Source organism: Pezoporus occidentalis, unplaced genomic scaffold (genome assembly GCF_034315485.1).
Source record: "Pezoporus occidentalis ecotype Australia unplaced genomic scaffold, CSIRO_AGI_Poc_V1 ctg70, whole genome shotgun sequence".
NCBI lineage: Eukaryota > Metazoa > Chordata > Aves > Psittaciformes > Psittacidae > Pezoporus > Pezoporus occidentalis.
Window position 1 is genome coordinate 4,390,995 of NW_026916053.1, and position 26,847 is coordinate 4,417,841.

Below are 26,847 nucleotides of genomic sequence, written 5' to 3' on the forward strand. Positions count from 1 at the left end.
AGAACCCCTCCATGTAACTCTGGGCTATGAGTAAGAGCTACAAGGGGAAGCCTGCCCACACGTTGGGTTCTTTCTTCACCCCGTTGTAGATCATGGCTTCTGGCAAAAGCAGCAGCGTGACCCTGCAGCCCCTGCTGCCTGATCGAGCCTACAAGGTGACCATTTCTGCCATCCACTACACAGGAGAGAGTGAGATCACATCCACAACGGGACGGACAGGTAAGTGTATTGGCCACAATGGGCACGTTCCTCATAACCTTCCATCTATTGGTGTTGAGGCAATCCTTATTGGGGCAGCAATGTGTTGCTTGCCCTGAGCTGTGGCCAAGGCTGGGGTTTTGCTCAGCTGGGTAGATGACTAACTTTGAAAAGGGAAAATCCTACCCCAGTCTCTGTACTCTTGTGCATTAGTGGCAATTCCAGCATGACTGGGAAGGGCTGGTAACATCCTGGTCTTGAGCCAGGCATCGCAGTCTTGAGTTACAAGCTTATGCATGCATTGCTTTCTGTTTCAGCTCCTGTGTTGTCTAAATTCCCTTCAATACGAGGATTCATTCCATCTAAAACAGAGGGTAAATGGTCTCCTACAAAGTCTTGCTTTGGTTTTGTGTTGGGTGTTTTCAGTGGCAAATCACAGCGCGTGGGCTCTGCAGAGCAGGCAGCAGTGGGTATGTCATCTCCTGACAGATGCCTCTGGGGACTGTCCAAGGACAGCCAGAAACCACACAACTGCTTAAAATCAGCCTCACTTCTGATAGCGTTTTTAGAGAGGTTCTGCACAGCTTCACCAAAACGGAGCAAAGGGAATAAGGACCTGGTTTAGGAAAGGTCCCTGTAATGTCCCTTATTAAATTTAATGAGCATATGTTCTCACAGCTGATTGAAAGCAAAGTACAAAATGGATTAGCGAGGAATGTTGAATTAACAGGGTTATAAAAAGTTGTTAAGAAATAAATGTTAGAATACAGACGTTGCAGCAGCGCTGGCTTTCCCTGCATATTGGAAATGATTTTAAACAAAACTGATCGAGGGAAGCCAATAGGGAAGAATAAGGCAGATTGGATGGGAAAACTTTAGTTTATACCCAATAGAGAACGCATCAGACTAAGTTTTCAAGTGGCTTAGTGGGGAAATCACAGTGGAAAAGTCCTGTGAACTTTGAAGAAGAAAACAATCCTCCCATAAGGTTGGTGAGTCACCTTGTAGAATTGAATATAGCTGTTTGGCTGGGGCAGCTGAAGAGGCAATAGAAGAGATATTAAATTTTGTGTGTTTTATAAAGTACCTCTTTTCTTGAGGATGTGGAGACAATCTGTAATAACGCTGGGAAACCGTTCGATGTGCAGTGAGACTCCAACGTTTATATGTAACCACATTATTGAGATAAATGGTCCCAGGCTGCAGGTGTCTGAATCATCATAGACTCATAGAATGGTTTGCGTTGGAAGGGACCTCAAAGTTCATCCAGTTCCAACCCACAAATGTTTATTATACTCTTAATAATTGCATTTGGCTGGGACGTGGGGAGGAAAGCAAAGAGAACAACAAGGCAGGAGGATTCCCAACCTTCAAAGCAGGAGTGCAAAGTGCCAGTGATCCTTACCCTGGCTCTGATACTCTTCCTCTAAGCTGAGAATTGCCGGATCAAAGAGCTGTGAGCACTCCAAGTGCCTCCAGCCTGGGAAGGAGGTGAGAATTTCCAGGGATACTGGGGCCTAGGCAGGGGTCAGGAGGAGAAAATCAGACCCAAGCAAGAAAGTCACGTACCTGGTAAATGGGCGAGTGTACAGCCTGCTTATATCATGCTGGGGGGATTTCTTTACTTTGTCATGCTTTAATTCCGGGCAGTGCTTCACCTTTGGAAAGCTGGCTTGTTTCTTGAAGGGAAGAGAAAGAGCAGTGTGTAGCTTGTAGGTATAAGTCAGACAATCCTGGATGCAGGACATGGCTCCACAACCAGGGGCTAGTCAAGCTCAAAGATGATTTTTGAGGCTTAAGTTTTAGTAACTGATTTCTTAAATGATTTCTGTAGATTTCCTTCAGTGGTTTTATACCAAATTCTAAAGGAATCATGGTGTATAATTATCTATAAAATTATTCATCAGGTTGAATAACAGAGGTCATGGCAACCTGTAAGTCTTTGTGGTTTAACTCCTGGCTTCAGCAGTCCCATAGCCATCAAAGTCATAGGTTTGGGTGCCCTTTCTTTGATGTATGTCTTGATAATGAAGAACAGCATTGAAACTCCTACAGACTTGGCAATCTCGGGTGCCTTGGGGAGGGTAAGTCACCCTCTTTAATGTTTTTACTCATTTTACAGAAGTTAGGTGTGGACAATGGGAAGCTCTGCTTTTCTGAGGAGGTATGAAATGCCGTTGATTGAAGAATAGCAATAGCAAGGCTATAATGAAACCTCAGTGTAATGATCTATAAGATTCTGTTATACTGATGACCTAGAAAACCTTTTATGAAGTAGCCCATCTTGTCGAGTGTCCTTGATTTTCAGGGACATTTCTCCTTCTGCATCAAGCATTCCCTTTGTCTCAGCTCCATCTGGCATCCATGCCCTGGGATTTCTTAGCAGATAATTGAAAGTAGCATTCGTGCACTGCTTTCTAAAGCACCCCTTTACCTGAGCTTTATAAATGGAGAGTGCTCTTAACCGCAGCGCCTCATGTTCCAGCTTCACATCACAGGCTTTTCTTCTCTGCCTTTGCTTTCTGTCCTGTGGGATCTTAGAGAATTCATCAAGGGAATTTCTGACGTTCAGACTGTAAAACTTTGCCCAAACTCTTTGTGTTTCCCTAAAGAGTTCCAAAGCCAAACTCTCAGGTTAAGACAGACAGTTTTGCTGTGCACATTTTGAGTTTCAGGTACAACATTCGGAGCTGCAGAAATCTGCCTTTATTTTACACCACCACTAAGGTGCACACTGCAGTAGAAGGACTATTACAAATAATACATTAGTGGTTTGATGTCTGTTCTTAAAGAGGAACTTGCAGAACATGATGCTCCCTTGTGTTTTGTATGGTAAGGTGCCAGGTGAGTCAGTCAAAAGCGACCATGAAGATGTTTGATGATGAAAGACAGTACTTCTGGTTTTGTGATGGGCAAGCCAAGAAACAACCTTTATGTTTGCGTACACATAAATTGTCTAAAATATGTCTAAAACCAAGGTTAAAGCTCTGAATTAAGCTGTAGAATGGTCTAAGTTTGGCTGTGTTTTTCCATTGCTCTACCTAGAGGACCTGTGTTCATTTTGCTTCCATAATCCCTCACTGTCTCCCAATTTCCCTAACAGTTTTTCCCTTTTATTTCCTTCTCACAGCCTGCCCCACCATCAGCTCAACCAAAGGCCCCATACGAGGTACAGTAGCACGTCAAGCCTCAGTGATGCTGGGCTGTGAATCTGAAAACACAACCTGGTCTTTGCTTCTGAGAAACATGCAGGAGCTGAGCAAGGGGGGAATTGGGAGGGAATTTCCTAAGGGAAAGGGGAGAAGCTTGGGAAGGGAAATAACATGTCCTTTACCAGGTAGAACAGCATCCTGCACTAACTGAATAGGTATGCACCACCAGCTCGTAGTCTCAGCTGTTAGAACTTAATGCCAGGGTTTTCACTTCAGGGCTTAAGGAAGCAAAGCTTCAAACAGCTGTTGAAGAGGATTTCAATTCCTAACTCTTGGAGGCTCCTTAAGAAAAACTCTCACCACCATCACCTCTGCATCCTCTGCAGGAAGTTTAAATACCCAAAGGGTACCCAAAGTACTCTTTGGGTTTTAGTACCCAAAAGCTGCACAGGCTTTGTTGGGATAGCAAGTTCCCATTTCTCCTGCCACAACAAATGTTGACAGAGGTGGCAGGAATAGCCCATTTCCTTAGCAGCTCACTGAAACCATTACATAGCAGATTCACAGTACTATACGATCATACTACAGTATGTTTAGAAATGGAATCTAAGCCTTGTTTTCAGTCTCTACAATCTTTCCTGTATGCCTTAAAGGAAGGTACAGTGCCAGCAGCTCCATATCAGAGATAAATGGCTCTCAAGTAGGTCATTTCTTTTGGCAAACTCCCTGGTACTGCTGGAAAAAGCACCCTGGACCAACCCCCAGGCAAAATAAAACCTCAAGCCAAGAAACTGCAGAGCATTAAAGGGGTGAAGGAATCCAGACTGAAAGCACTGCTTTGAAACGAAGCTGTAGCTTTTCCTTTTGGTAAAGAATGAGCTATCATCTTCATCCCAGCCTGCTGCAAACTCAGATAAACCAGGAGAAAAAGAAAGAATTCCAATTGCAAGATCTTGTCTTGCTGAACAAGAAACTGAAATGAGAAAATGACTCCGAGGTTTAAATGATGAGCTGGAGAGTGAAATGAAGCTGCAGTGAGCCAGGGAGGGACGTCAGAGATGTCAGGCGAGAGTCTCTCTGTGGACCACATAAGGCAGGTCACCCCCGGGTGTCTTGTGAAAATAGGAGAAATGGAAACGTTCATGTATTGAAGTTCTTTCTGATTTTTTCTGGCTTTTACATAGAAGGCATTTCAGAGCAAAATGATTCTCTCTCCCTTCTAGCGATTACTGGACTGGATCCATGCCTTTTGAAGATGATAGTTTTGCATCTGGTTGAAAAGGAGAAATAGTCTGAGTAACGTCTTTCTCATTCTGAGGATTTGCAAATGCAGTTGTGAAAGTCTTTATCTTTCCTCCCAGAGGGGGAGATTACAGCAAATATACACAGAGGGCACAGACACAAACTATTTCCCTTGGCTACCACTTGCGGAGCACACTCCAGGTTTCTGTGCATAGCCTGGCTTGCTGTGTCACTATGGTGTTTTCTCCTATTGCCCGCTCAGTGCTAGCTAAAGGCTAATTCTACCTGCTCTTCAATTACTAATCACTTATTTTGCTGTTTTCCTTTGTTCCAGGATTTGATATGATGGAAGCTTTTGGCTTAGTAGAGAAGGAATATGCCTCCGTTAAAGGCGTAGCTATGGAGCCATTCATATTCAGTGGCTCCCGTACCTTCACCCTGTTCAGAGACACTCAGCTCACCCTGAGGACCAGGTGGGAGCAGAGTCTGCATTGATGAGAGGGAATAACCACTGACTCCAGTTTGTGATTTGACCCTGCCTGGTTGTGTATGAAGCCTCTCTGCAGTCCCACGACCTCATTCATTTTAATGGTTATAAATCAGGAATGATGTGACTCCTGACATTCAGGGCTACTTTGATTAAAACCTAATAACTGAGGCACTGGCTCGGTTTAATCTTAGTTAAAGAAGCAAAGCTCCTTAGAGTAAACAGAGTGAGGGAGATTCAGAGAACTCTTTGGTCTAAATCATGGGCAAATCCTTTTGTTTAGCTGGTACGTCTGCCTTGCCAAGGACATTACTCCTTCAGAAACAGAGAGAGGAAGAAGAACCTAGCATTACTTATGAATCAGCCTGGAAAAGATGCTTGATGAGTTGTGTATATGCCCATGCAAATGTCTCCTGTTTCAGATTACAGATGTATTTCAGGCATAACCAATTTGACCTTCCTCATTGCCTTGCATCCTCTCACTGCTGCTCCTGCCCAGTGTGCTCTGATGGGTTCAGCAGCGGCTATGGAGGGAGCTGGCTTGTGTCAGTAGCTCCTGATGGGCATCACTGCATGGTCCTGAGCTCCAGCACTGAGCCCATGTTCTGCAGCAGGAATGTGGGGACACAGAGGGCACCTTCTGTGGGCTCTGTGCTTACCCCTGAAGGGCACTTACACTGATTCCTGCCAAGGTTTAAAGGTTTACTGCATGATACATGATGATTATTCCTCCTTCTTGAAGATGGAGACCTGGAGGAGTGTTTTGGAGCCTGTCAGGGGTGTTTTGTAAGCTACCACTGGGCTCTGTTTTCAAAAGCATTAAGGCTGCACTCACTGTGTCTTGGCATTCCCCAAGGCAGCTCTGGCAGTGATGGACTGACACCACTGCTCCACCTGGGTATCCCTCCCAGCATGACAGGAATGTCCTTGAGGGCTCAGCACAGGCTTCAACAGCCCCAAGAGGATGCCAAAATAGGGACCAGGCTCTCTCCTGGTGTTATCATGTTCATCTTCCAGGGGTGAAGCCTCTCCAGGCCACCCTGCCCAAGAAACACAATGGATGAGCCTCTCTGTAGGATGCTGCCTGTTGGCTTTTGCTGCTATAAGCCACTGATGCTTGGCTTGTCTCATTCCAGTGACATCCACCTCTTTGCCATCCCACCCGAGCACACCATCAGCTTCCTCCTGCGTCTCCTGCCTGAGACCCCCAAGGAGCCTTTTGCCGTGTGGCTAATAACAGATGAGGACTTCCAGCCTCTCCTCGGTGTTAACCTTGACCGTAAGGTTTCTTGTTGAATACGTTCAATTCAGGTATTTGCATGCATTCACTTGGAAACTTCTTATGGTTTTGTTATACAGCAAAAGCTTTTGGGGACGCTTTGTTGTTGCTGCCAGCCTTGCATTTTAAATACTGCCTACTGCGATGAAAAGACATGCTTTCTTTTTTATTTTACTTGTAACACATTATTTTTCCAAATTTCTTTTCTTTCCCACTGTATAGAAGTAATTCATTATAACCTATGAAGTCTTTCACTGTGATTAAGCTTATTTATTTACTATTATTAGTATGTGGGTGAAATAAGTCTCCCTTTTAATTCTAAGCTGTTATTTGTCCTCTTTTCCCTGTAGCCAGTAAGAAATCCTTGACCTATTTCAACCATGACTACAAAGCTGAACTACAGGAAGTCTCCTTCGACCAGCAGGAAGTGAAGAAGATATTCTATGGGAGCTTTCATAAGGTCCTTATCAAGAGAGGGAGGAATGTGGCTCACGATCTCACTCCAGGCTGGGAGTGTTATGCCATCGATGTGAATAGCTCAAAGTGAGGAGTGATTATAGAGAGATGCTTTGCATCCAGATTGCTGGGGAACCGGCAACCCTATTTGATATGCTCAAGTTTATAAGGTTCATCCCATGTTCAAAATATGATTTCCATATGTTGGTTGCTTCCCTTTCCCTGCAGAAACTCCAAAACTTAGGTCTTAATAATAAGGAAAATTTGAAAAATACATCTTTTTTAGAATTTGGGATTTTGGTGAATAGAATGAAGAATATAGTCTTCAGATAAAGCCACCTTATCACCCATAACAAGGGGAGGTTGGCCATCTGTGTCCTCGAAGCAAAGGTATTCCACCCAAATAAGCAGCAAGCACTTTCTCTCAGTATCTGTAGACAGTTCCATTATTCAGCTAGTTCTGAAAACTGAATTATTCAATACTACAGCTCCAGAAAGGCTTCTCCTAAGGAGAGGTGAGGGGAATGTCAGGGAAAAGTGCAGTGCTGCACAGCAGACGCGGCACATATTGAAACTTGTTCCCGAGCCCCCTTGATCTGTCTGCTCATTAAAACCACACCACCAGTACCAGCAGCAGGCAGGAAACAGGGCAGAACTCATTACTGGCTAGTAAAAGACTCCCTCACCTCCTCATGAAGCTCCAACCCTTCTCTTTCCACCCACCACCCAGGTACATGTGTCCGTGAGCCACTTCAAGATCAAACTGTATGTGGACTGCAAGAAAATAGCCGAGAAACCCATCAACACCATGGGCAGCATCTCCACCGCCGGCTTCATCATGCTGGGAAAAGTGACCAGGACCAGAGGACCCAGGAGTGGGTCCGCACCGGTGAGTCCCCAGTGGTGTTGGAGATGGGGAGGGCTTAGATTTGGAGCTTGGAGCTAAGGTGGGCAGATGGGGAGGAGTGCCATCTCGCACCATTCTGACTCTGAATGCCTCCGAACGCCGCCGTGACGCACGACTGTGTCCTGATCCTGCTGATCTCTGTGATTTTAATGAGCTTGCCAAGCTCATGCATCTCCCCCTTCGCCTCCCACCTCTGTGTGAGAGCTGTGATTGCAGGCAGCAGCATGAGCGTGTCCCCGGAGGTGCCTTCAGCTGGCTGCATCCTCTGGGGATGCGGGAAGCGCAGATCCTGCACTGGGATGCTGAAGCAGACAGGAGGGTTTGGGAATTGCTTCTGCAAGGGAAGGTTGTGCATATCAGCCTCCAGTGAGCGCTATCAGGAAAGGCAACAGGGCTGGATGTGCCTCAGTCTCCAGCGTGTTTGGGTTTGCTTATCTGTATGTAAATGGTAGGAAAATAATGTCAGAGGCTTTTTTGTCAGCTGCTACTTGAAAAACAACTCAAACCCTCAGTGCCAGCCTGCAGGTATGTCCCTGTTGCATCACACAGCAGGGTCTGCATCGCATTCCGTATGAGAGTAAGAATAAGGGAAAGCGTGAAGTCAGTGTCATGCCCTGTGATAGCCCAGTGCGCTGTCCTAAGGGCAAAAGAGTACCCCTTGTTATACAGCAACATGGTATATATAGATCGCATACAGGTATGAGATCACCTGGTAGCCTGCTGTCCTATTTACTCCACAAAAGAGGAGTGTTAAATATGTGCAGAATAAGGGGCAAGTTCATCACTCACAATGTGCTAATGGGGCTGTAGGAAATCCTTCATGACTAATGTGAAGCTTTTACTCCCTGGCTCTGCTTTTAGCTCCAGAAGTCCAGGGGAAAACAGCACAGCAGTTATTTACAGCTTCCCTTGCCTCAGAGCAGCTCAGTAAAAACCAGTTTGTCCCGTATACCTCCCCAACTGCAAAGAGAGAAGCTGGGATATACTGGGGAAAAATGTGGGCACAGGAATTGCCTGTAAGATATGGGGTCAGCTGCATAATAAAGCAGGGGACAGTGGTATCCAAGCACTGTTTACTTATTTCCTAGATAAATCCTATGGCAATTTGGTCACCAGCCTGTGGCCAACAAGGCAGGAATCTGCTTTCCTTGTCCCTCCCAATTCTCCCTGCTAACAGCTTAGTAGACAGATCTAGCTAAGTAATGATCTTCATGCTGTTCCTACTCCCATTGCCTTTCAAGTGCAGCAGAGTTTCCCATCTTCCACAGCTTTGCTGCCCTTGAGAAGGCAGTGTCTCATTACTGGGTATCACAGAACCTGATTTAATTTATCTTTAAATGCTGCTTGATTTATGGGCTTATCTGGATCTGTATGCTGCATGTCACACTCCCTGGGCTGCTCGCTGTTAAATGCATGGAGTGGAATTAAAAAGCAAAGATGGGAAATGGTGTCAAGGGAAGTAAAAGGTTCTATCTCTGCCTCATTATTTTGGTTTGGCTTTGTGCAGCGTCTGGTCCTTTGTTAATCAGAACAGGAAGATGTGGCAGTTGTGAGGGATGTGCTGAGAAAGACAGGTTGGGGTCGCATCTGTCCTGGGAACTGCTGCTGCCACATTGACTCTTATCTCTGTGTCCCTAAGGGGGCTGAAGCAAAGCTTGATTTCACACTTTGGTGATGCTGGAGCCCAATTACGTGAGAACCTGCCTGCTACTGCAGGATTGTGTGTAAATTGGAAGCTTGGCTTCTGCTGGCGTGGGGCTGCCTGTTCTGTTGTCCTGCTTAGCAAGGCACTGAGACCTGAAGGCTTGTAAAGCACTCAGTGCCTGGGGGTACTTTGATGCTCTGGCTTTTGTGGGGCACAGTTATTGGGATCACATGGCAGAGTCCTGTCGGATTATCACTGAAGGTTATTTGTAGCACTTGAATGCCATGAGATTTGGTGGTGGACCATCTGTGCCAATGCTGCTTCCCTGTCAAACTCTCTTTCTCCCACAGTTCCAGCTGCAGTCTTTGCAGATCGCCTGCAGCAGCACAGGGGCAGAGGAAGACAGATGCTGTGATCTCCCTGCGCTGGTAAGACAAGAGGGACCCCTCCACTAATTGACATGAAGGATGATGGAACGAGTCCGTGGCACTCAAGTGACTGCAAATAAATAGACTCAAGAGGGAAAACATTTTAACCCCCTTTTCTTTTGGGAATAACATCTGTGTGTTTCTCGAAGTGAACAGAACTGTGTTTGCTTCAGAAGGAAATAGAACTCCCAATCCTGGTGCAGTTGACCTCACCTGTGGCAACAGCCCTGACAGTCCTATGGCTCTGCTGCCACCTCAGCCCTGAGTCACAGCATCCCCCTGCTCATCCTTTTGACTTTCTTCTCAATATAGACACTTGCTTTGTGGGGAGGATAAATATTTAGCAGGGAGACAAGCACCTTCCAGCGTATGTTAAATTTCAGGCAGGGCTTGTTCATATTTCTTTGTCTGAACTTATTCCTTGACAGAAAGATCAATCACTCCATTGCTCACAATAATCTCTCAGTGGAGGAGAGATTTCTGCTTTTCTCCAACGAAAGACTGAATTTGGAAGCACTGCAAACGTTACCTGTGTAAATCCAGCCTGCCCTTGCTACGAGCTGCTCATGCCACATCGGTTTGCTTTCATTTCAGAGGGATGAGGAGACCTGCCCTTCCTTAGCTCCTGCCTGCTCTTGTACTTCGGGCCGTCCGGGCTTACCAGGACCTCCAGGGCCCCCCGTAAGTTCACCCTTTTGTGCTGTGTACTGCACGCAGTGGTTTGAGTTCATGTTGTCTGGCAGTTCCAGGCATGAGTATGATGATCCTGGAGCTCCATGAGGTGATAGAATCATGGAACCGTTTAGGTTGGAAAAGACCTTAAAGATCATCGAGTCCAGTCATTAACCCACCACTGCCAAGGCCACCACTAAACCATGTCCCCAAGTGCCACATCTACATGTCTTTTAAATACCCTTAGGGATGGTGATTCCACTGCTGCGCTGGGCAGCCTCTCCCAGTGCGGGACAACCCTTTAATGGAAAGATTTTTCCTAATATCCCTTATTTCCTAAGCCTCTCCTGGTGCAACTTGAGGCCTTTCCCTCTGATCTGATCTCAGGGATGTCCTGCTTGTACCAGGGCAAGGCTGAGAGGTGCCCTTCAGATTTCAGATGCTGATGAAACGGGGAGATGGCGAGTTGGCAACGCAACAGCTACAGCTGGGAACAGGCTGAGCAGCTCCTGGTGCCACACTAATCCTCTTAGGAGAGGACGGGTCACCCCCAGTGCCTGCAGAGATTTCATGGATTGGAGGCTCCGAAACTCTTTGCAAACACAACAAAAACCACCATAAAACCTTTCTATTTGGTTTCTATGTTAAATGGGAGCCTTGTAAGCGTCTTTGTGGGTGGGCAGTGTAAAGAGAAAGAGGAGACTTTGCAATCTTCTCTGTCCCCAGAGCAGGTCTGACACATTTGACTTGCACAAGGCAGCTGAACCCTGCCCACCAGAGCAGCCCATTTCAACCAGTGCAGGTGCTTTTCACCTGGAAAACAGCCATGAAATGCACATTAGCCTCCATCCTCCAGTGAAAAGGTTTCAGATCACCTCTCTCCTTGCTGTGGTGTAATTGAATTCAGTGCCAGGCTTTGCAAGGGGCAGCAGCCTCGCTGCAGAGGAATTAAGTGCTCATTCTGGTGGAAGTTTAATTAACAGCACACTCCACCAGCCCATTTTGCTTCCACATCCTACGTGCATAATGACCAGCTTGCATTGCCCTGTGGTTTAAACAGCTCCGCAGAGCAGGGCTCTTGAAGCATTAGAGAAAATGCAGTTTTGACACATACCCTCCTCCTCACAGCACCAAACCCTTGGTAATTCGCTGCAGTTACAGAAGCTATTTTTACAACTCCACTTAGCAAGACTGTGTCCCACCTTGTGATTATCACTGTCCTTACGGAGTGGTTTAGACCAGGTCCAGCTGACTTCTGAAATGAGTTTCTGATAGCACCTTTCCCAAAGCTCCCTGCCTGTGCCTCTTCATTCAAATCCATTGGTTTTTAGCTTCTAGAATAGCAGCTTTCAGATTAAGATGTCAAAAGATAATATCATGTTGGTTAGTGCCAGAAGACTGGTTTCTTCTCTCCATCATGCAGTTAGGCAGATGCAGAGCTCAGCCAGGTCTCCCCAGAGCTGGTTGCTGTCCCGTCTCAGCATGCATCTGCTCTCTTTGGGTGATATAAAACCCATCATAGTCCTAAAGGTTTGTGGATGTGAACACCTCTTCTTCTTGAGCGCGTTCCCATGTTCATGTATGATGCTGTTGCAACATGGATTCACTGGGGGAGTTAGAGAGAGGAGGTTGAACAGGTAGAAACTTCATCTCTGCTCTTCCACATTTGCTGGGTGACTTGATTCATTTTCTGCTTGTCTTCATCTCTCCAAGCTCTCTGGGGCAGGGAACATCTTTCACTGTGCACAGCAAAGTGCACCGACTTCTGCCCCTAGTCTCCTGGTTACACTGTGATAAAGACTATGATGCTCCTAACAGCAGCTTTGTGTCCTCCTGGCAGGGCAGCCCTGGGAGGAGAGGACCCCAAGGCGAGCAGGGGGAGCCAGGACCCAAGGTGAGTGCTGGTACTCAGCGTTACCTCTGGCTTTGTTTGCTTCAGGCTGTGCTGAAGGGATGCTGCAGGAGCGCAGACTCCTCTGTTAGTGCAGCTGGATGTGCTCATTCCTGATCTGAGCTGGACTCAGGCTGGAGACTGCCTCACTGCACCAAACAGAGCCTTAAGGACCAATGCATTGAGGAAGATGGACTAACTTATTGTTAGTTAAATGCTCAGTTGGGTTTTGGAAATTGAGGTGGTGAGCCTGATTGCGCTGAGTTAATGCAATGTATGCGATCAGCAATGTCCTCTGTAAGCAGCCTTGCTGGGAAAAGGTCAGTCTTTGTGCTGTGCTTGCTCTGGCTGCCTCCAAAGCAGACAGATTGGTACTGCTCTGGGCAGAGCAGTGTGAGAAGCAAAGCAGAGCAAGAACCACACAAAGCCTTCAGGAGCAGCCCTGAGGTGAGCATAAGGAATGGCTGGGTCTGAATCTCCAGACTGAGGAGGGAATAAGAATGGATGCAGATCTCAGCCATGGGTTAAGGAACAATTCCCTTCACTCCCTGGCCACCTTGAATAAAGGGAACAACCTGCTGTTCTGGTGAATTGCGCTTTGCAAAGCACGATCTGCAGCTTTGCTGTCTTATCCCATGAATCACAGAATGGTTTGGGTTGGAATGGACCTTAAAGCTCATCCTGTTCCAACCCCTGCCACGGGCAGGGACACCTTCCACCAGAGCAGCTTGCTCCAAGCCCCGTTCAACCTGGCCTTGAGCACCTCCAAGCTTGAAAGATGCACTAAACCATTGGACCTAAAATGCATAGACACCTGAGGCTATTACAGATTCCCTCACTATCCTGAGTTCATCTAGAATCCTGTAGATGGTTCATGCTGACCCAGGTCACACAATGCAGCCCAGGTGGAGAACAGGCCCTCATTGCTTTCTTTCCTTATGTTTGATTTCATGTCTTTGGCTTCAGGGTGAACCAGGCCCACCTGGACAAGTAGGGCCAGAGGGTCCTAGTGGCCAGCAAGGCTCTCCAGGTTCCCAAGGAATCACGGTGCAGGGTCCTGTGGTATGTGACTGCTTTGTTTGTCACTCGTTCTTTGCGGTTAGAAAGCATCTCAGCAACGGGTGTCTCAGCAGAGCCCCCAAAACGTGAGCTGTGAATTCACATCATCCTTGCTAACAGCTGGGCAGCTGCACTGGAGAGAGATGATGAGGTTTTCAGGCTGACAAGGCTCTGCACTAAGTCATTCTGGCAAAAGACTGTTTTGTCCACTCTCTCCCTAACGCGTCTTAAACGAAAACAGCCCAATGGAGTATTCAGGCATGTTTCTTTGCAATGCTCATTGTTGCTTGGCAAGGAGTACAGGAAAAGCATGTGCTGTGTGCACGTTTGAGACACCAGAACCCCCATGCACATCCTGGGGCTGTAAATTCCTCTGTAACATCACAGACAGCAGGAGTAAGCTGGGATGTGGATGTGGAGCAGCAGGATGTGGTTTGCCTTAAAGGATGCTGCAATGTGTTTAACTATGTGCTTCTGGTTTGATCCAAGGGACCACCAGGAATTAAAGGAGAGAAAGGAGACACTGGAAGTCCTGGCCTGCAGGTAGACACCATTCCTTCTAGTTGTTCCAAAAATTCCCCCATTTTTCCCAGTGACTAGTTTAAGCAAGACTGAAAAGCCATTGCTGCTGTTTTCTGGTTGGAAACTGTCATCACTCTCCCAAGGGAAACTGAGTCAATTGGTGTTAGAAAGATAGACCAACCTGGAAGCTAGATGGAATGGAATTAAAGGTGGGATAACAGTGATTGCTCTGTTTAGTGAATGACTGTTTCTTCTTCCATCTTTTTTCTTATGTCCCCTGTTACAAGGTGAAGTAGGGCATGATAATCAGATGCCAACTTTACCCAGCAATTCTGATTTACAGGGCATTCCCGGTGTGCAGGGAGCTCCAGGCAGGGATGGTCTTCAAGGTGCAAAGGTAAAACACCTCACCTCTCAGTTTTCATGCATGGGTGCCCCATATTCTGCTGTAAGCAGACACTTCATGCACTCAGTGCAGAGGTTAAAAGAGACACACAGAAAACCAACCTCAGTGCTTGCTAAGTCCCTTTGAACCCTCTCATTTATAAATGGATTTGGCTTTGCAGGGGGTGAGGGGACTAGAGGGCACAGCTGGGCCTCCAGGACCTCCTGGACCAAGGGTGAGTACTCGCTATGAGTGATGTATATTGAAACCTCTTCCTCAGCAGGAGCTTGTGGTTTCTGATGAGAAGCTGCCATCCAGGGCAAAACCTCTTCTTGAGGTATCACAGGGAATTCCTGGCACATTGGGCAGATGTCCCATTTCTCTGCCACCATCAGCACAAGAAAAACCTCCTCCTGCCAAGTTCTATGGAAGTTTTGGCCCAGCAAAGAGATCCTTGATTTGCTATTTTTGCTTTCCTGGTGCTACCGTTTTCAAGTGTTGGTTGAGTTTGAGATATATGAGCTTGTTAGACTGAAATCAGCAGGAGCTGGAGGATGCAGGCATGTGTGAAAGGTTCCCCCCCCCCCCAGTTTCCAGTATCTGCTGCTAGGGCTCTGTTGTGCCCAGGATAACAGAACCTTTAGATCTGTTGATTTACATCCATCTGCTAATTTGAAGGCACCACAAACCTGCCAAGTGCTGTGAAACAGGAACATTTTATATAGGAAACAACCAAATACGGGTGTAAGGTGATGGGTGGTGGACCTGATAGTTACTGATTCTCAAAGATAAGGAATTGGAAGGCGTGAAGAGTATAAGATGGAGATTGCTCGCTGCTGCCTTTGAATTAAACCCCACAGTGGCTGTTCTAGGTTAGGTATTTATGGGAGCTAAGGTTGAATTTAGCTCATACCTTTGACTTGCTCATCCTGGCTACATGTGGGGCTGGCAGGGTTGAACCTCAGCTCTGCAGCCTTCAGAGCAGGCTCTTGAAGCTGTTCTGGTGCTGCCTTCAAAACTCCTTTCATTTTCAGCAATCGAAAGAGTTGCTCATCTCTACTGAGCTTAAATGTGATAGCTGGGACATTGCAAAAGAAAGGATTTCTGCTGGTTGGTTTTGGCCCTTTTTTTGTTCCCTTTATGGCTCCAAAGAGCACAGAAACTTCACAAAGAGATGCCCAAAGAAGGCACTTCCTACTCTCTAAGCTGCTGTTACTGCTGTGAAGTATTAGAGGCAAACACAGGTCTTAAAGGATAAAGAATGGAACAGTATGGTATTAGCAGACTGAAGGAAAAGCTTATCCTCTAGGCTATGTCTAAATATGAATATACAGGGAAGAATCTAAAGCCTGTAGGGTAAAAAATACATTGGAGTTTGTCGGCAAAACTCAGCTGTGCTGGCTTGAGCATAACTGATGCAGCAATAGGAAATGAAGTGACTATGAGTCATTTACAATATACTCCTAAAACTGGACTCATGCCTGGACAAGGCACCACCATAAACCTTGAGGCTCCAACGCCCTTGCTAGAGTCCTCTAAACTCAAAGTGCTGGTGCCCCTGGAGCTGTAGGGAGTTGTCAGCCTTAGGCAGAAGAAGAAGAAAGTGAGGAAGTAACCAGACTTCTGTGTCTGCAGGGTTTCCAAGGAGTGACAGGCTCCCGAGGCAGCAGTGGAGAGAAGGGACCCCCGGGTGATGTTGGACCAACAGTAAGTGTTTGGTTTTAGGTCTCAAAGAAGGCCAGGACATGAAACAATTGGGTGGAACAAGCTGTTCCCACAGCAGCTTTTCCTCAGAGTCCAAAGAATAGTTTGAATTCACACTCATCCTTCTTAAGCAGATACCTGGATATGCAAAGGCCGTGATGCTTAACTCTTGATAAGGCGCTTAACAAATCCCACCCCTGTTTGCTCTCTGTAGATTCAAAAGCTACATAAGATCCAACACCCAAATAGATTTCTGGTGTGAGAGCCTATAATAAAGAAGAAATCAGACCTGAGTTGGAGTAGCCAATGATGGGTTTATAGGAGCAACTGCAGGTCTAAATGTCAGTTGTGTCTTCTTCTCAGATATTAAAACCACCTCCTGTGTTGGGAAATCTGTTCTAAGATTGAGGAATTTCTGCATCCCTGTTCATGGTGCTTTCTGCCACTGCTCCAGCTGCTGCTTTAGCAGTAGGGCTCTTTAAATTGAACCTAAAATATTCCTATGAGCTTGAAGCTCTTCTAGTCAGTCATGAGGTCAAGGGAAAGATAAAAAGTGTGGGGAACAAACTTTGTGCTCCATGTCCCACTAATACAACCCACATCCCACTGACTCTATCGTTGTTTTCTTCTGCTCTTCTTTTCCCTAGATATCTTTTTCCCTTTTCTTTCCTCATAGGGGCTGCCTGGTCCAAAAGGAGAAAGAGGAGAGAAAGTGAGTTATTCTCATTCTAGACATCACTGCTTCCGTATCCTACACTCAAATGTGTGGATGGGGTAACCTGTTTTGCAAGCTATGCTCACACATATAAACCAAGCCTTTGTAGTGTTGAACAGCTTCCTGTACCTGTGGCCTGTTACCCTTTCATTCACCTGCATAGGCTGTGCTGCTGGGACGGAAATAACCCTGCAGCAGTCAGGAGCTCATTAGTATCAGTTGTGGTCATGAAGAAGAAATGCCAACTGGAAACCCATCCCTTGCTGAGAGGGAAAAACAAAACCACTTGGCTTCACTGAGCTGTTCCGCACTGCATAAGTGGGGACTTGGGCAATAACCCTCTGCTGTGCCCCAGCACAGAGCCTTTATGCTCAGGAGATCCACACTGCCTTTGGAGGTTATTTTACTGCAGAAAGAAGGTTTCTCGTCCTGACCTCTGGTTAAAAAGAAGCCTTGTGTCTTGCTAGGAGTCTGAGTCTCATTGCTGAGGTCGACTCATGCGAATTAGGCTTCAGGCAGGGGTGAGGTTCTTCTGTCCCAAGGGAATGCCTCAGCACTGGCACTTTTCACAGTATTCTCCTTCCATTCCCACCAGCTTTTCCTTTTCTTTTCGTTCATTTTGCAGTGCAATTTTCCTGCCCCCCCTCCTTGGGTGTTGTGCAGAGCTGATGTTTTAAGCCCGTGTAATCTGTGCAGTGATCCAGCCAGAGCTGCGCATTGCATAGCTGGTTTTGGAAGCACGCAATGTGTAAATTATGAATTGTCACAGATAGTTTAAGCAGCTTTTGGCATTTTTATCACTTTTCCCTACATCACTAAAGCTTCCAAACCCCTTTATATGTGATTTATTCAGAATAAGAATCAATATTCATAAAAGATTTAGACAAAGATAGGATGTTGTAATATCTGATCATATTAAATGTTTTACATATCAGAGTGTTGAGTTATAGACTTAGCATCTTCTTTTGATAAGACATGAGAGTGAAATTTCCTCCCCCTTGTTTGGTAGCTTTGGTTGTTATTGAGAGTCAATCTGGGCTGTTTGATGTGCAGGAGAAAAGCAATTATTGACGTTTCCCAGTTTCAATTTTACGGCTTCCCAGCTTCATGTTAAATAAATAAAGCTGCATTTCACAGTCATTAATAGCTCTGAAACTGCAGCTGAGAGAAAGGATGGGCAGAAAGCAGTCGTGCCTGGTGATCCCCAGCCTTGTTTGAAGATATGAATGCTTCCTTTTCTTTTTTCATTAAAAACCAATGTTTTGCTTTAGGGGGAACCACAGTCCTTGGCCACAATTTACCAGCTCGTGAGTCAGGCTTGTGAGCGGATGATCCAAAGTGAGTATAACCAGCCCAGCTCCTGAATGTGTTCATACCTCTCCAGCAGTGAACAAAACTAAAGGGGAGACAGCATGAAGCAGTATTGACCTTGGGAGCTCCTCCATCCATGTGTCATCCTGAGCACCGCACATAGCAAATGTCCCACCGCAGGCTCCCGGTGCTATGCTGGTTTTATTAGGTGGCATTAACACAGAGATCTGTGAAATACTTCTTTGGAAAATCCTTTGTGAAGATCCCTTTATTTCTTAAATGGGAAAACTTGAAACCCATTTGAAGGAAGTTATTCTTTTGGTGATTTGTGTGCTGATTCCTCTTGAGATGAGGCCTTTTTGGTACAGCTCCTGTGCTGTGATGAACAAGGAGAAGCAGTAGTTTGCCCAAGGTCAGGCAGCAAAGTCATGACTCAGCTGTCCATCTTCCTCTTCAGCTTCTGGCTTTGGACTGATAGCTTTTTAGCACTAGCTGTTCATTTTAAAGTACCTTTTCAGGCAACATTCCTTGACAACCTTTCTGTCTCTTTTTGGAATCTCCCAACCAAGGAAATACTCATTTTCTGTCTTGCCTTCTCAGCTCATGTGTTGAAATTTGACTCATTCATTCATGAACATGCAAGGAAGCCAGTTCCTATTTGGGAAGAAAGGTTAAAAGCAGGAGAGCCAGGACCGCCAGGTCCTCCAGGTCCCCCTGGGAGTAATGGAGAAAGAGGAGAAAATGGCATCCCTGGACAGCCAGGCAAAGATGGGTATCCTGGAGAAAGAGGTATGGATAGAAGCATTTGTAAGCATCTTTTATTATACTTTGGTACTAAACATTACAGTGTCTCAAGCACTAAAAGTGTGAAGTATAAAGACAAGTCCTTTTGGACTTCTCTCTTGTAGGAAGAGAACCCCAAGTTAGATAGGTCAAAGAGCAGGGAGAAGACAGATGCAGCCCACTCTTTCTGCAAGCTCTGCTTTCAGAAAGGCCAGGTTGCTCCCCTATGTAGGTTTGGGGGGATGGAGAGTTTCACTTTAGAGAGCAGGAGGGTTTCTGTACTGAAAAGCAAAAGAAGCAGCCATTTGGATGAACATGTGGTGGTAGAACAGACCACCTCTGGGCAGGAACGATGAGTCTTAGAAATCGCTGAAGGAAGGCGTAAGGCAACTGAAGTGATACTGAAAGTGGAAGTAGGTTTCTGGAGCAGTAGTTCCAACAACAAAAGCTTCACACATGACTAAAGAAATAGATTAATGTAATCTCAGGAAGTGGCATCAGTTATTGCACATGAATGAGTGAATGGTGGGAATATGTTTTGCTTGGATTTGCAGATAACGTTTGTCAGCAGCTCAAGTAATTGTCAGAATAAAATGAAAACAACAACAGCATCCTAACACCTCTGAGTAACTACAGGCCTCCTGTTTAACTCCTTACTTTGTCACTGTTCAGTCTTACCTGGTATCTGCAGAACTTATCAAAACATCACTTAAGAGCAAAGGGAATTAAGAACCTGCAGATGTTTCCAGCCTGTCGAGCAAGGAGATGGGAGAAGACAGATCTCACTGAAAAACAGTCCTAAGGACATGGCTGATCAAAATAGTTCCATCTTAAAATAAGAAAAGCAGTATTTTGTCAAAATGCACCCATTTCTCTGAGATGTGCTGGTTTCAGGAGCAATTTCATGCAAAACCAGGAGTCCTGACTTACCAGTGCCTGGCTGAAGGGACAGTTCAGCTTTGTGATTTGTCTGACCCATGTCAAGAGCATGGCAGTGGACCTCACACTCAGGCCAGTGCACGAACACCAGTGCTATGAATTTCTCTGTGCCAAAGGTCCATTCTCACCCATATCAGGCTGCAAATCAGTGCTAGCTGGAGCCCTGTTGGTCACAGACGAATAGCTACTCTGGAAGCAAGAGTAGATGCCCATACAAAATTAAAGGAAATGGATATTTCTCTGTGTTGCCAAGGGTTGTGACTCCACTTCAACACCAAAGAGCCCGGTGGGGAGACTGCAGGAGCATTAATTCAGGGTGAAATGCAGAATACAGTGAAGAGACACTTACCTTTTATCTGCATTTAGGTGCCCCAGGGCCCAAAGGAGAAAAAGGGATGTCTGGAGCCAGTGAGGAAGGGATCCAAGGACCCAGAGGCAGAACAGGTAGAGTGAATACAGCTTCTTTGTATTGACCCATTGGGACCATCTGGAGCTCACCAGCTGTCAGATTCAAAGCATCATTCAGCCATAGGACCACTATGGTGGGGCAGACCGACCTTCTCACCCCAATGCTGCTGGCACCATCCTGGTTGGTTCTTTTCTGCTCTAGGCAGTTTTTCACTCGGGTACCCATTCCCAGATAATGATGTATTTTAAAGATATGAGACACATCCAGGGAGTTTTAGTTCTGCTGCCTTTTTGTATGCAAGGCCAGATGATCAGGGAAAAGAAACTCCGAAAATCCAGCTTGTGAAAGGGGTTTTGAGTAATCTGCTAAGATTTGGTGTGCTCCTTCATCCTGATCCCTGTTACTTGGAATCAGTGGGAGATTTGCCACTGGTATCAAGCCAGGCAATGCCAAGAGAATGTGGTCAAATACAATCTTCTGTATTTAAATTTTTCTAGCTGAAAACACGTTTATGTGTAAATACATAAAAACCAATGACTTTGGGATTGATCCTGGGGTTAAGGTGATTTTCAGCATTGACTCATAAGTGGACTTTGGGTTCTCACAGCCAGGTTCCATTTTTAGCCAAGCTGGGCACCCTTCCGATCAAGAATAAGCCCTTTTAGTTACTGGGATTCAATACTCAGAAATTCAACCACCATGTAGGATGGAGGAAACACAGAAGAGGTTTTACCCAGAAGCAGCTAAATCAGATGTGCTACAGCTCACAGTGCTTCTCCTTCTTCAGGCCCACCAGGAGAAGTTGTGCTGGGAAAACCAGGTCCGAAGGGTTATCCTGGGAATGCTGGTCCTCAAGGTTTTCCCGGTGTCAGAGGGCAGCCTGGGCAGCCTGGATATCCAGGGGGGTGTGATATCTCTGGATGTTATGGAGCAGAAAGGAGAGGTAAGTCCTGACTATCTTGGTACAGAAGTTGCTGTTTCATAGATGGTAACTTCTCTTTAGCGAGGCAGAGCCCTTTGCTGGTCCTTCAGGCACTGCCAGTCCTATGAAAGCCTCCTTTGTAAAGCAAGCAGGTTGATTCACATGCAATTCATAGGGATAAAAGCCAATTCAGTTATCTGCTCCTCAGCCATCCTTCATAGCTGAAGACATAACTGCAGCAGCAGTCAGCAGGTAGAGTGATCATGAGGGTACTTTCAGTTCTTAATGTCCCCAGGTGGATAGAAAGGAGCAATACCTCAGTTCCTACACATACATATCAATTGTACAACGACCTGGGCAATGAAGAAAATCACCCGCATCAAAATGAAGATTTACAAGGGAAAAGAATTAATTCTATGCCAGTTCTTCTCAGTACTTGACACTGATTTATTCTTTTGCTCAGTGGCTTCATCTCCTTTCCACACACAGATTTCATCCCCTGATGGTTGGTGTGGAGGCAGCTGAAGACATTGCTTAGACCTGGAAAGCTCTGGGTGAAAGCTCCATGCACTCCACGAGAAGCAGGAACCTGAAGACACCAGATGTGTTGTCTGTGTTTCTTCAATGTCCCATCATTTCTACATGGACAAGCCCATCAAACACTAAAGCCACCAGTTCAAAGGAGTCATCCGTCTGAATTTCAGTGTGGACAACAGCAGTCTTCAAGCTCACATTGCATGTCCCAAAGACAAAGACACAGACAGAGGCTGACAGACTTGTAAGAAAATAAGAAATAATGTATTGAAATGCTCAGAAATAACAGATAATTTCTGCCCATTTGTATGCTTGTGGTTTCTTTTGGTCATTTGTTATTCTGGGTCCCCAGCACTGGGGGAAAAACAGCACCTCGTGCCCAAAGATGCAAATCCACTGGAGCAAAACAGCATTGTCTGTTGATTCACAAGGTGACAAAGCCTAGCATCATTTAGACTGATTCTGCTATTGGCAAAACACTGGTGGCTTCCTTGCAGGGGTGTTGTATACACAAGTGCTGCAGACAGCGTGATAACCTTCCTGCGATGTGACCAATACAGTTAAGCCTCATTTTCTGGGGCTTGGTAACCGTCAAGCAAAGCCTCAGATCAGGCAGAGCAGAGTCGTGTTCTGAGAGGAGCTGGAGATTAACCTACTGCCCTTCTCCATCTCTCCCTCCTGCACTCTGAGCAGCTGCTTTACATTTCATCAGGTAGAATATTGAATAGCTCTGAGCCTGACTTTTATCTGTGTGACATGGAGGTAATTGCCATGTTACACCCCTTTCCTTGCGTGAGCCACAGGCTAATGTGTATCTACAACAACCCATACAGACGCTGATATAAATGTACCTCCTCCTTCGCAATCCCTAGGTTAAACTGCTTGCAAACTGCCCCTGCTTCCCAAACAACTGATTTAGACCTGGAGGAACAAAATATTGCATCGTTTGCAAAAGCAGAATGAAGCCAAAACTCTGGGTTTTTCAGAGATGTTCAGAGGCAAAAAGTGGAGCATCGTGCACATAGTTTGGATGTGCAATTTCTGTAGCTCCATGCAGACTCGTAGCTAAGTATTCATATGGTTATGGACTTAACAGTCCATATGGTTATGGACTTAATAGCAAATGCAGCCACGTTTAGAAAGTAGATTGTCACATAAATCCCAAAGAGAAAGAGGTCAACCTTCGGAAAATTAGATTGTTTAGACATTGAATCCAGATTTTATTTTTTCTTGTCATTATGGAAAAATCCCATAGAATTAAGGAATTTTGCTAAAGGAACTTTGGAACATATCAGCAAAGTCACGTAAAAATGTGATTACTGCATCCTGTAAGTATTTAAAGTAGTCCTTGGCTTAATGTATGTTCATTCTCTAGACACTCCCAAGAATTAATGTTTTCAGTATGACATAATTCCCTTTGGAAAGTATAGGAAAATGCATATAAATACTACTCTGATAGAAGTAACATTTCTGTTCACTTTGGAGCTTCCCAGAATTGCCTTGACACATAGAATAGAATTCTTTCTAGCTTAGGTGTTGCTGCAGGCAAAGCTCCAGCCAGAAGAGAAAGGAGAGGTCGGAGGAGCTGAAGCATACAGCGCATTGGGACCATGGCGTTTGGAAGAGATGCGTTTGGTAGGGTAGACACCCTGCATATGTGTTCTGGGGTGATAGATGTTGCCGTTTATACAGGTCATTTGTAAGGTGTTTATTCTCTGTAAAATGAAGGCATTCTGAAAATAAACCTACCCAACCTGCATTTAGCTGCATTCAGAACAGTTCTGAATTTAGCACTGAATATAAAACCCAATAGCAGTGATAACTGGCAGATGCAAAGCAGTGGGAAGGAAAAGGGAGCGGGTAAAAGGAGTACCCTGCACAGCAGAACCTAAACCTGTTCTTATGAAACACCTTCCTCACAAACTGGGGCAGGCAAGCAGTGCAATGTGGAATGTCTGTATTTCTCAGGTAATTCTGCTTTCTTTCTGATTTAAATCAGTGCAGCCAAATACCCAGCTCTGAACTTGCTGCTCTGCCTCTTCAGATCTAGTAAAGGGTTCCTTTATTTTTCTTTATCCACTGCTTTTGAGAGTTATGAACATCACCTCACTGCCTGCCTTGGGATTTCATCTATTTGGTGGAATTTCATGTGGTATTTGCTCTGCTTTTGTCTGATTATTTCAGATACAGCATGAAGGGTCAGACTGTAACAAAATTGGGTCCCAGAAGGGCTATTGATTAGCACAAGGAATTTGCCCATTTATGTTCCTAAACTTTGTCCCAGGAGTGGTTTTATCTACTTGAAGTCATGGCTACTTAGTCCATCACAGAGCCTGTGTGCAAGCGCTTTGTGACCCAGTTCCTTGAAGCCAAGGAGCATTTCTGCAGACAGATTTTAGGCACTGAGAGTGTCCTATTCCAGCAATGAACATTGGATGCTATTAAACAGCGAGAAGAAAAGATTTCAGCAGCTGGAGAAATGCAGCAGCCCTAAAGGTGGAGATGCAGATCTAAAGGTGGAGATGGAGATGCCCAGCTCAAGCTGCAGTTCCCTCTTCTGTCAGTGAGTACAGAAACCATTTGTGAACACTAATACCCCCCCCTTTTCACTGAGTACAGGCTGTTTTCCCTCTCATGCTGTTCTTTAGCATGCTCTGTGTTTTTCTGGCCCTATTTATCCTTTCTAATGCAAACTGCAGTTAAGAACATGAGCGATGTGGTCTAAAACCCTCTTTTTTAAGTAGGGACTTTGTGTTCTCAAAGCTTTAACTGTTACAAAAGGAAGTTTGCACCCAGTTTTTCTGGGTTTAAACCTGTTTTCTGGATAAACCTGAGTGAAGCTCAGTGCTCAGATTTAACAAGTCCCCGTGAAACCCCACAAGTTCCTAACATTTCTTCAGCTTTGCAGACTAATGTCATCTCCCCTCCCCTTCTGTTCAGTCCCCATTCAAATCCCCTGTTCTGATTTGCTCATTCTTGTAACTGCCCTTAAGTAATCAGTGTCACAGAGACTTTCTGTTGCACACAGTGCAGGATGTGGCATCGTGCCTTCAGTTTCTTTACAACTTCTATTCTCCAGTCCTTAAACTGGGATGAATTAGGGGGTTTTGATCCCTTCTGCAGTTTGACTGATCCAGTGCAGCTGGATTCTGCCATAGGCTGAGGACATTTTGGAGATAGATTCTTTACTTTGCTACAAGCATCATTTTAAGGTCCTAAATGAGTCTCAAGAGTAAGCTACAGGGACGAACCAGCAGCACTGCTAACAAGCAGCTAGAAAAAGTCTTTCCTCAGGGTTCTGCAGCTTGGTTTGACCAGATTTAAAGGGCTGGAAACAAAAAAAACCCATCCTGGGTAGGTTTAATAGATGTCAGAAATCGTGTCATAAATGGGTGTCACTGCAGTTGGGAAGAGCCCATGGGCATTGTCAAGGCAGGTGGGGCTGTTATAGAGGGATTTTCTTTAGTCCTGTGTGTGGATCTTGAATCTCACACATGCATCTTTCTGCCTGCCTGCCTCTATGTCGTTCCCTGAGGCCAGTGTATTGATACATGTCTCCAGGATCCAACAGGGAGGTGATATTCAGATACCTATGCAGATCAGCTCACTGGAGAATGAGAGGATGTGGTGGAAAACAGGCCTGAAAATGATGGGGAAATGGGCACTACATGGATCACCCTAGCAGGCAGCTGCAGGGAAAACATCCTGTGTACCCTATGGTTGGGAAGATGACCCAGGCAAAGGGAGCATAAAGGAACCAGAGGAGAGAGGATGTAGGGGGAAACAGGAAGAAGGTGGTGAGATAACTACAGTCAGGTTTCTGTGCCTTTGGTCTTCTTCCATTCATGACCAGTGGAGCTGTACTGATGGGAATGAAACACTACGGTGAGAACAGAATCCCTCCTTCACAAGTAGTTGCATTCCCAGACCCTTAAAAACCAGTTACTTTGTTCTGGGTCTTTTCAAGACAGTTTTAGAGCTCCTGCTGCATCCCAGTCTTGCTTCCTCACTCTTCTGATGTCAGCTTGTTCAGTCAAGTCCTGGGAATCAGTTCTGAGCTGGGAGCACTACAAATGTTAACAGTGCTGCTGCATACATTTTCCTGGAGTCTTTCATATGCTAAAAATCCCCTCTCTTTGTGTTTCATGGGTTTGGAATAGCAGAATTATTCATCATTCTACAGCTATATTCTGGTTCATGGCCCAGTTTTATTCCAGTTTCTCATCACTGAATCCTATGGAGGGATAGCATCCTTCTTAACAATGCCCAAGGTGGAATAACCTGGCTAAGAAAGAGCAGTAGGTATTGATTTCTGTGTTCTCCCCTCAGATTTTACAAGGAGGCATAGCAGAAGCAGAAGGTAAGGCTTTATTTAAACTTTAAACTGGGGGGATATTAACACCACATGAGAAGAAACGGAGTTTCCTCTGTATGAAAAATGCTATGATGTTAGCACTGGTCTAGAGCACAGCAGAGGATGCCGGTGACCTGCATTACCCAAGCTTCTTCCTAAATGTCTTTGCAACCAGTTTGAGCTGTCAGTTCCCATCTTATCCAGCCAAAACCCCGTGATCCCACAGTGGCACTCACTCTTCAGGGGCACAGCCATACCCTTAGCACTCCTAATCACACCTGCTATTTCTGATGTGCTAATGGAGCAGATGTATGTGGCTCTCTCCTCCTCCTCCAGTGTGGCAGGGCAGTTCTGATGTTTCATGTCCTTGCCATGGGGTGCTGCTCTGCTCCCCTTGAGATGCTGCAGTTCACACCAGCAATAACTTTATGCAGACAAGGTGAAGTTTTGAGACGTCCCTTTGCTGTGAACAAAGCACAGCCCTACTTGATAGCCCAATATGTTACCTTATACATTTGACTCTTAAATCTATCCTTAAGCCTTCATCAGTTCTCCTACTACCCCCAAATCATTCTCTTCTGCAAGGCAGGGGTCCAACCGCAGCACTTACCATACAGCCACCCTCACCTCTGTGGGTCCCCATCCCTGCTCTTCTTTGGCCACCACTCCACTGCTACCCAAGCCCATGTTTGCTGGCAGATGTGAGCACAGATTTGGGCTGCTGCTGAATCCTGTCTGCAGCACAGACCGTACCGCAGCCCCGCTGTGGCATGCGGCCCCGCGTCGCAGACTGCAGCTGCCTTGGTACATTTATGCACTAGACCTTGAAGATGTTTGGCTGGTTGTTTCCCTT

At 45.7% G+C, this 26,847-nt stretch overlaps 1 protein-coding gene across 1 annotated transcript in view; it reads left to right on the forward strand.

Annotated features, from left to right (window-relative positions):
• COL20A1 (collagen type XX alpha 1 chain) overlaps positions 1–21,943 on the forward strand; it is a 47,072-nt gene extending 25,129 nt beyond the window's left edge. The window contains exons 20-40 of the mRNA XM_062641994.1: positions 90–219; positions 516–572; positions 3,329–3,367; positions 4,927–5,065; positions 6,216–6,358; positions 6,709–6,818; positions 7,545–7,703; positions 9,717–9,794; positions 10,389–10,475; positions 12,307–12,360; positions 13,324–13,419; positions 13,906–13,959; positions 14,282–14,335; positions 14,505–14,558; positions 15,959–16,030; positions 16,704–16,739; positions 18,014–18,080; positions 18,654–18,842; positions 20,142–20,219; positions 20,972–21,127; positions 21,596–21,943. Coding sequence (XP_062497978.1) covers positions 90–219; positions 516–572; positions 3,329–3,367; positions 4,927–5,065; positions 6,216–6,358; positions 6,709–6,818; positions 7,545–7,703; positions 9,717–9,794; positions 10,389–10,475; positions 12,307–12,360; positions 13,324–13,419; positions 13,906–13,959; positions 14,282–14,335; positions 14,505–14,558; positions 15,959–16,030; positions 16,704–16,739; positions 18,014–18,080; positions 18,654–18,842; positions 20,142–20,219; positions 20,972–21,127; positions 21,596–21,609 — 1,866 coding nt within the window. The 3' untranslated portion in view covers positions 21,610–21,943. The remainder of the gene's footprint in view (positions 1–89; positions 220–515; positions 573–3,328; positions 3,368–4,926; positions 5,066–6,215; positions 6,359–6,708; positions 6,819–7,544; positions 7,704–9,716; positions 9,795–10,388; positions 10,476–12,306; positions 12,361–13,323; positions 13,420–13,905; positions 13,960–14,281; positions 14,336–14,504; positions 14,559–15,958; positions 16,031–16,703; positions 16,740–18,013; positions 18,081–18,653; positions 18,843–20,141; positions 20,220–20,971; positions 21,128–21,595) is intronic.
• Positions 21,944–26,847: the final 4,904 nt, after the last annotated feature.